Source organism: Salminus brasiliensis, chromosome 21, assembly GCF_030463535.1.
Source record: "Salminus brasiliensis chromosome 21, fSalBra1.hap2, whole genome shotgun sequence".
Taxonomy (NCBI): domain Eukaryota; kingdom Metazoa; phylum Chordata; class Actinopteri; order Characiformes; family Bryconidae; genus Salminus; species Salminus brasiliensis.
In genome coordinates this window covers 5,718,123-5,726,938 of record NC_132898.1, presented here as the reverse complement: position 1 = coordinate 5,726,938, position 8,816 = coordinate 5,718,123, and the positions used below count along the sequence as shown (strand labels likewise).

The 8,816-nt window shown below is 39.6% G+C and overlaps 1 protein-coding gene across 1 annotated transcript; it reads right to left on the bottom strand.

Annotated features, from left to right (window-relative positions):
* Positions 1 to 4,143: 4,143 nt before the first annotated feature.
* On the bottom strand, positions 4,144 to 8,506 carry LOC140543359 (ADP-ribosylation factor 4-like). Its single transcript, XM_072666468.1, has 6 exons — positions 8,340 to 8,506; positions 7,131 to 7,211; positions 6,892 to 7,001; positions 6,025 to 6,096; positions 5,803 to 5,928; positions 4,144 to 4,784 (listed from the first exon to the last, which is right to left on the bottom strand). Exons 1-6 carry the CDS (start codon positions 8,404 to 8,406, stop codon positions 4,698 to 4,700), a joined length of 543 nt encoding a protein of 180 aa, XP_072522569.1. The 5' UTR covers positions 8,407 to 8,506; the 3' UTR covers positions 4,144 to 4,697.
* Positions 8,507 to 8,816: the final 310 nt, after the last annotated feature.

The following is an 8,816-nucleotide window of genomic DNA, read 5'->3' as shown; positions in this document are numbered from 1 at the left end:
TCTCTGCATACTTTATTAGCCTTCTTTCACCCTGTTCTTCAATGGTCAGGACCTCACAGGACTGACCACCTCAAAGTAGACTGTAGTATTTGGGTGGTGGGTCATTCTCAGCTCTGCAGTGACACTTACTGGCCTGTTGGTGGTGTGTTAGCAGTGTGTGTTGCACTGCTGGACTGAGAACAGTCCACCAACCAGAAACATCCAGCCAACAGCGTCCTGTGAGCACTGATATTGCACTAGAAAATGACCAACACAAACAAACTGTGCAGCACCAGATCAGAGAGCTTCTGTCTCTGACTTCTACTACTTCTACAAGGTGGACCAACTAGGTAGGAGTGTCTAATACAGTGGACAGACACAGTGTTTAAACACTCCAGCAGCACTGCTGTGTCTGATCTAGTCATACCACCAGTGCAACACACTAACACTACTAACACACCACCACCAGGCCTGTGAGTGTCACTGCAGTGCTGAGAATGACCCACCACCCAAATACTACAGTCTGCTCTGTGATGGTCAGTCCTGTGAGGCCCTGACCATTGAAGAACAGGGTAAAAGAAGGCTAATGCAGAGTTACGAAGTATGCAGAGAAACAGGTGGACTACAGCCTACAAAGTGCTCCTGTATGGATTAAGTGGAGCAGACAGAATGGACAAAAAGGGGGTGGTTTTAATGAAGTGGCCGGTCAGTGTATAATCGTAGTAATCCATCACTCTGCAGTGCTTTCTGGCTCTCAATAGGTTTTCATGAAGATGTGGGGGAAAGGCGCCCCCTAGTGGTTTTGCTTGAGACTGCCATAACACAAACAAAACCAACAGTTCCTTTTAGACTTCACTGACATTCACTTCCATCCCCATTACATCTTCTGAAGATCATTCAATCAGATGCTTTGTGCCTTTTATTCTGTGTTCAAGTTGAATTTGCAAGTTTTGTCCTTCCTCCCATGAATCTGACCAATTCCGGCCTCTTCGATGACCACATGTGCTTCTTTAGTACTTACTAGTGCAGTAACCGTGCCGTGCTGCTGAGTCATTTTTGAACGTTTAGTTTTTAATATATATATATATATATTTAAATATCACATTTTGTTTTGTGCAGGGTTGACGTGAGCAGTCGTGGGCCTCTATTTTATGGAAGACACTTAAAACAGATCTTTTACAACAGCAGAAAAAAGTTGTACACCGCATGCTCTTAAAAATGAAGATGCTACTGAAGGTTTTTTTTGGGCGATGCCATTGGAGCAGTTATTAATGAAACTGATTGGCCATGTGGTGTCGCACCTACCAAGCATTACAAAGTCCAGGACTGCAAACTTGATCTTGGACTTAAGATCCAGATGTGAAGATGTCTGCCTTAGAAGAACAAGGTTTGTAATTGAGATGTGAAGGTGTGAAGAATCTTTACATGAAGTGAAGGCTATTTAGAGCTTTTATAAGGTTCTTCACACTCTCACGTCTCTATTAAAAACTTTAAGCCTCATTCCCCAAGATTATTTTTCTAAATCTGTTCTTGAGAAAACTCCTAGTGGTCCAGTGGACTGAGGCACTGCCACTCTGATCTGAGGGTCCATTAGCAGCCGGAGTCTGAGGGAGCACAACTGGCCGTGCTCTCTCAGGGATGGGTTGATGTCACTTCCTCCCCAGATCACTCCTAGTGTGATGTTGGTCAGCGGCCTTTCAGTATAGGTGTCCATTAGCTGTTGGGTCGGAGTTATGGTGGCAGTTTGAAGAGATCTCATAATGAAGAATCCTGTTGTCCTTGTAAACAAAACAAATCTCAAGTAGGGAAACACTGGTGATCTTCAGAATCTTCTCGAAAAGTGTAAGAACGGCTAAAGAGTGGTTCTTCTATGGCATCGCTTAAAGAGCCATTGGGAGTACCGTTATTTTGTAGGAGTGTGAGTGTAGGCCAGGCTGCCATGCTGTTGGAATTATCCATGATTAGATCTTTCGGATGCTTCCTGGTCGTTCTCCGGTCGGTTCAGCATGTAGAAAACGCAGTGTGCTGAATAAGGGAAGCTTTCAGAAATCAGCAGTGCTCAGTTCAGTCAGGAGTGGCACTTTTTTTTCTTTTTTTTTTTAATGAAAGTAATTTTTACACATTTAACACAATTCAATGCAGTGTGATGAAATATAACGCAGGCAGGCGTCGACATGGGAACTGTGGGCCCACGTTTCTGCTGACGTTTATAAAATGTGCAAAGTTTGCATGTTTTATCGACATGGATTAACATTAGCTTTAATTTCTGTACAGTTACTAATGCAGTAGCATGAGTAAAATGCAGATATTATGGCACAGTAGACCAACGCCACCTAAACATTCAGCTCTTCTGGAGATGAATAACTACACTATATGGACAAAAGTATTGGGACGCCTGCTCATTAATAGTTTCCTCCGAAAACAAGAGTATTAAGCAAGATCATTTGTGTTTGTGTGTGTTGGGAGTAACTGTCTCTTCTGTCCAGGGAAGGAGGCTTTCTACTAGATTTTGGAGGAGCTCTGCTGTGAGGATTTGATTGCATTCAGCGACAAGAGCGTTAGTAAGGTCAAGATGTTCGATGATCACCACCCCACCTCATCATCCCAAAACATTTCCCTAGCTCATCCCCAAAAGTTTTGGATTGAGCACCAACCATCATTCCAGAGAACGGCACAGTTCCACAGCTCAGTGCTGGAGGGGCTTCACACCCCTTCTCTCCAGCCCACACCTGGCATTAGGGCTGTGTGTGTATGTGCATTTGCACATCTGTGTCAGCGATGGGTACAGGAGCTAAATGCATTCATAAGAAGGCGTGTCCACAAACATTTGGAGACATAGTGTATCAGGTCATCAGATATCGGCCACATCAAAACATCGGTCTGATGTTCAAATTTATTTATTTATTTATTTATTTACCTTTTTGGGGGGGGGGGGGATTGTCTCCCAATACAGATATGCTTGATCATGCAGCCCTGAAATGAGCCGTGCTGTTTGGGTACGGCGTCGCAGCGTCACTAAAGGATTGTGATCGTACACAAGTACATGATGAGAAGTGTATACGCATGAAATTTCTTGAGCAATCCTCAAGCTTTCTTCTGTCGTGTGCCTTGTAGTATTGGAGCAACCAAAGATACTGACCATTGTCCTTTTTTTTTTTTTTTTTTTTTTTTTTTTTTTCTCCTTTTTTCTTTTTGTAAATTATTTTTAAACAATTTTTAACAGATGTTTAAAATCATAGTGTGTGTTTTTACATCAGCATATCACTTCAGGCAGTTTCACTGGTATGATTGACTGAAAACTGGACTCGAGATTTGACCTGCCTTCTGGTCCAGTACAGCAGCTGAGCCGATCGCTAGCGGTTGGTGCGAAACCTGTAATAATACCCGGTTGTTGGACAACCATCTGCGTTTTTATACTTCAAATGAACTTATTTTAACACGCTTGAATTTTATATAAAGGTCTATTCTGCTATTCTACTACTCAGAAAAGACTACTTGCTGTTGCGCGTCACCAGAATGGCCACCTAACAGTATTTTATAACGCCTGTATTTTTTTGGATCCCGACAGTTTCTATAGGACCATGTACAGCTCACTGTTGCTGTGTAATAATACTAACCGTAATGTCATAAAAGGGCAAATATGAGTCTGCAAACCAATATTAACGAAGCACAGATATTCTACATATTGTACATGTCATATTTTGGCATTATTTTTTATTTGGGGGGGGGGGGGGGGTTGTTCTGTCAAAGCCATAACCACTAATGTTCTTTTCTGAAGTGTGCAAGCCAGTGCTGTAGTGTTTCGTACACGTTACACATCTCCCATCGTGAAGGTTTGTTTGGTTTTGTTTTGTTTTGTTTTTTAACTGTAAATAAATATTCTGAATTGGACTTTATCTGATTTATGTTTCCTATTTATACATTTAAATTTGAGCTTTTAAATGTGTTCATAATCAGAGGCTTGTGGTTAACAAATGTTAATAAGCACATTAACTGAAATTAAATTGCCACTTTTAATTGTGTAAAACTAAGAAGACCAGAAAGAGGTGTATGTATGTTTTTATTTATTTATTTATTTAAAAAAAAGTCAAACATTTTTTTTTTTTTTTTTTTTTGGCAATAACTTTATACATTCAAAAACATTTGATATATTCCAGATATACATTCAGAGCAGTTTACCAAGACACTGAACAGCAAAGTATGGAGTATTAGAATAGATGGATGTAAAATAAGGCTAAGAGTAAAAACGAAATTTAAAAAAATATTTATTTATATAAAGATTGAAAGAAAATGTGCATATGAAGGCAAAAGCTATTTTACCATATCTTATATAACTTACAATTCAGTTTACGGTACTAGTCAAAAGTATGGACACACCTAGTTGCATCTGTACTGATTTTCATCTTAAAAACATAGAGTGAGAGTGAGAGACCGACCGACTGACCAACCCTGCAGCCTCAGTATGCTAATGCCCATCAATACATACACAAACTCATTTAGCAAAAGATTAACAGATAGCCTGTAGCCCCCACCCCCAGTCTTGAAAAATAGCTATGGTGGATATCTGCGTGTCCACAGTGTGTCCTTGTTTTTGAAAACAAAAATATGGCTCAGATGTCTTTCAGATGAGGATCAGCACACATTTTCACCAGTGCTGTGTATAAAGTGCAGCAACACAGTCCCTATAAAGGCCCAAGCAGTGGTGTCATTTTCTTGTCTTATTTCTTGGAGAGTTTATCAGACAGCCAGTCCAGTCCATCATAGAGGCCTGTTCCGTTGACCGCGCAGGTCGGCTGGATGTTCCACTGAGAAGACAGAGAGACGGTGAACGGGGGTTACTGTTGGTTAACAGGGAGGAAACGCTACAGCCTGGGATTCCAGACAGGGATTAAACCCCGTCGCTACTGTATCGTACACTCTGTGGGAAATCTCCATTGAACATTTCTGCACAGCCCTACAGTCGGCCCAATCACTGTCTGGAAAAGACCTGAACCCTGGACCCAGACTAAGCCTAAACCCAGGCTACATGGAAAGGGTAGAATACCATTAGCATTGCAGCCAGTAATGATAGTAGGACCCCTTTTTGGTACTATACAGAACCATGTAAACAGGCTAAACAGCACCTTAAAGAAACATTTCAGCAACAAATCTGACGAACTTATAGATTGATCAAACCTATTGACTGATATTAATTTATTGATCAATCAAAAAAACAAATTAATGTATTGACTGATCAATCCTATTAATTGATAAATGTATTGACTGATCAAACTTAATGACTGATCAAAACTTGTGGATTGATCAAAAAATCTAATTTATTGATCAATCAAAAACAAATTAATGTATTGACTGATCAAACCTATTGATTGATATTGATTTATTGATCATTTAAAAAAACTAATTAATGTATGGACTGATCAAACCTATTGATTGATAAATGTATTGACTGATCAAACTTAATGACTGATCAAAACTTGTGGATTGATCAAAAAATCTAATCAATTTATTGATCAATCAAAAAAACAAAATGTATTGACTGATCAAAACGTATGAATTAAGTACAAAATCGAATGAACTTATTGACTAATCAAACTTACTGATTGATCAAAACTTATTGGTTGATCAAAAAAATCGAATTAACTTATTGACTCACCAAACTTACTGATTGATTCAAAAATCAAATTAATTGATTGATTGATCAGTTTTTTTTAATAATTCGTCCAAATTTGAAGAGCGTAGGCCTCATCCTTGTTTGTGAGCCCAGCTCTATGAGCAACTAAACCGTGTTGGAGTCCAGTATTTTTGGAATTATGAGCTACTCACAGTTCTTCCCTTCATTGTGTGCAAACCCAGCCTCTCGGCCATCTCCTGGACTGGCATTGCTTTGGGTAAATCTTGTTTGTTTGCCAGAACCAGCACCACAGTGTCCCTCAGCTCATCTTCTTGAAGCTAAAGGTGAAGAAGATGAAGAAGAATGTGAGCAACGCTCTTGGACAAAACTTCAGAATTTCAGAATTTGCAGCAAAATCAACAGCGGTTATCCACCATCGTTCGCAGCTCCTCTGAAGCTTCTTCAATCCGCTCGCGATCGTTGCTGTCCACTACGAAGATAATGCCCTACAGAAAAGACCACCAGGTTCAATTAAACACTGCTTACACTGATGTCCAAAGGTCTGTAGACATCTGCTTATCTCTTTCCTCTGAAATAACGTGTACTGAGAGGCTTTTTGCTGCCTTTTGCTGTGCTAACAGCCTCTGTGTTTGATTGCACTCAGCCACAAGATTATTAGTGAGGTCAAGTACTGATGGTGTACCAACCTAGCTAATTCCAGTGGCTGGTTTGAGCTCCAGCACTCCAGAGAATGCAGTTCCATTACTCCACAGCCCAATGCTCGACAATGGATATGGTGACCTTTGTAGTCTCTGTAGAGAAGTACTGCCAATGGAATAGGACTCTCTGGAGAAGACCATCATAGGGCCAGGCGTGGGCTAGAGGGGTATAGAGCCCCCCAGCAATGAGCTGTGGAGCAGTGGAAGAACTGTGTTCTAGGAATGATGGTTGGTGATCCAATCAATACTGTTAAGGATGAGGTGGGGTGGTGGTCATCCAACATCCTGACCTCACTAATGCCACTCTTACAACTGAAACCAATCAAATCCTCACAGCAATGCTCCTCCAAAATCTATTAGAAGGCTTTGTTCTCTGGATAGTAGAGACAGTAACTCCAACAAAAGCTGGCGACACTCTTTTTAATACCCTTGATTTCAGAAGAAACAATAAATAAGCAGGTGTCCCAATACTTTTGTCAATATAGTGTACTTTTGGACAGTGTCTTTACCATTTTTAAGATTCTGCTTTTTAAGTACGTGACTGATAGTGTGGCTCAGCGTTCCTGAGGATGGTCCACTTACGCTGGTATTCTGATAGTAGTGCCTCCAGAGCCTTCTGATCACGTCCTGTCCACCCACGTCCCACACGGTAAAGGAGATGTTCTTGTACTGGACCGTCTCAACGTTGAAGCCTGTTTACAGAAGGGGGGGGGTTGTTGATTAGGCTCTACAGTTGTTCGCTCACTCACACAAACACACTCGCTTTCTTCATATCATGGCTTGTTCCTGTGTGGCTCCACAACGTGTCTCCTGGATCTTACCGAGGGTGGGGATCGTTGTGACGACTTCCCCCAGTTTGAGTTTGTAGAGGATGGTGGTCTTCCCTGCTGCATCCAGCCCAACTGTGAGAATATCCAGAGGAAGGTCATGTCAGATTCGATTAGTAATGCTCTCAGTCTCACAGTATCGACACTACACATACAGTGCGGTTCAGATGCGTAAGTTTTGGCACCCCTGGCCAGATCACATGATCTGTTGAAGTGAAATGAACAGTTCCTCGACAGCAATGAAGCCTCTTACCATATTTTAGAGAACAGGTTCTATTGATTGACTCAAGTCATAAAACGTGTTATTTTTTATTTACTACCAGTCAAAAGTTTTAAAACGCCCCACTCATCATATTGATATAAAATTGACATTAGTATTACAAGCATAACTTTGTTGTTTCTATTGTCAATTGTTTAACAACAATGTAATAAAAAAGCAATCTTGATCATATTTTTATGTTCTACCAGTCAAAAGTTTTAAAACACCCCATTATTTAAATATTCCTCACGTGGTGCTGCACGTCACTTCATCTTCTTCTTGTTATTATTATTATTATTATTATTATTCTTGTTGTTGTTAGTATTCTTATTATGAATAATAATAATAATATTACAAATAATATACATATGTTCATATTAGTCATTTATAAATACATTATATATAAATGACAAATGATATATACATTTCTAATATAAATGTATATTATTATTATAAGAAAGGTAAATAAACTAATAATATTGATAGCAATAATAAGAAGAATATGAGGTATCAATGTTTAAACATAGGCTGTTTCTGTTTAACTTAGCTTTTATTGTTATTATTATTATTATTATTGTTAATATTATCATAGTATCAAAATAAAATGAGTATTACAGACATTTACTTTTGTATATATATATATATATATGTATCTTCAAAATTCAGTTCTGTTTGTATGTTTACTGTTTAAGAAAAAAGTAAAGCATTAATGAATGATTATTACAATATATATATATATAATAATATATAATATATAATTTTAATATTTAATATTATATTAATTAAAAACTAAACAAAAAATAAACAAAGATTAAAGTTCTGTTAAGTTGAAGTGATTAAATCATGAATGCAGTCTGGAATACTGTGTGTGTGTGTGTGTGTGTGTGTGTGTGTGTGTGTGTGTGTGTGTGTGTGTGTGTGTGTGTGTGTGTGATTTCACTTACCCATCAGTAAGCGCATCTGCTTCTTCTCGATCAGACGGGAGAAGAGGTAGGTGAAGAAGTTGCCCATGCTGAGAGACAGTGGAGAGTGGCGCTGCTGGGTGCTGTGAGGGTCCTGTGCTGCGCTGCTGTTCCACAGACCACTGCTCTGAACACCAGCTCGCGCTCTGCTGATCAAACGGCCCCTGCGCGGATTTAAATAGGCAGCGCTGGAGACGCCACTTCCGCTCTGCAAAAGCGAACACGCGCGCGCTGCTCTGCTGGAGGAAGTTTTACTTCAGGATCCAGCGCGAGCGGAATGACGTGGCTGAAAGAGCAGCAATAACGAGAACCTTACACTGATTACACTGATTACACTGATTTCACTGATTTCACTGATTACACTGATTTCACTGATTACACTGATTTCACTGATTTCACTGTACAGGACTACAGTAATAACAACAGCAAAACTAGCTACAACACTTCTACAGCCTAATA

Bases quoted from the DNA above. Each gene is read 5' to 3' on its own strand.
- LOC140543359 (XM_072666468.1), bottom strand. From the start codon at position 8,406: ATGGGCAACTTCTTCACCTACCTCTTCTCCCGTCTGATCGAGAAGAAG. The intron at 6,097-6,891 runs GTAAGTGGACCA...TCTTTTCTGTAG, and splicing joins ACTACTATCAGAATACCAGC to GGCATTATCTTCGTAGTGGA. The intron at 5,929-6,024 runs GTGGATAACCGC...CTTCACCTTTAG, and splicing joins CAGAGGAGCTGCGAACGATG to CTTCAAGAAGATGAGCTGAG.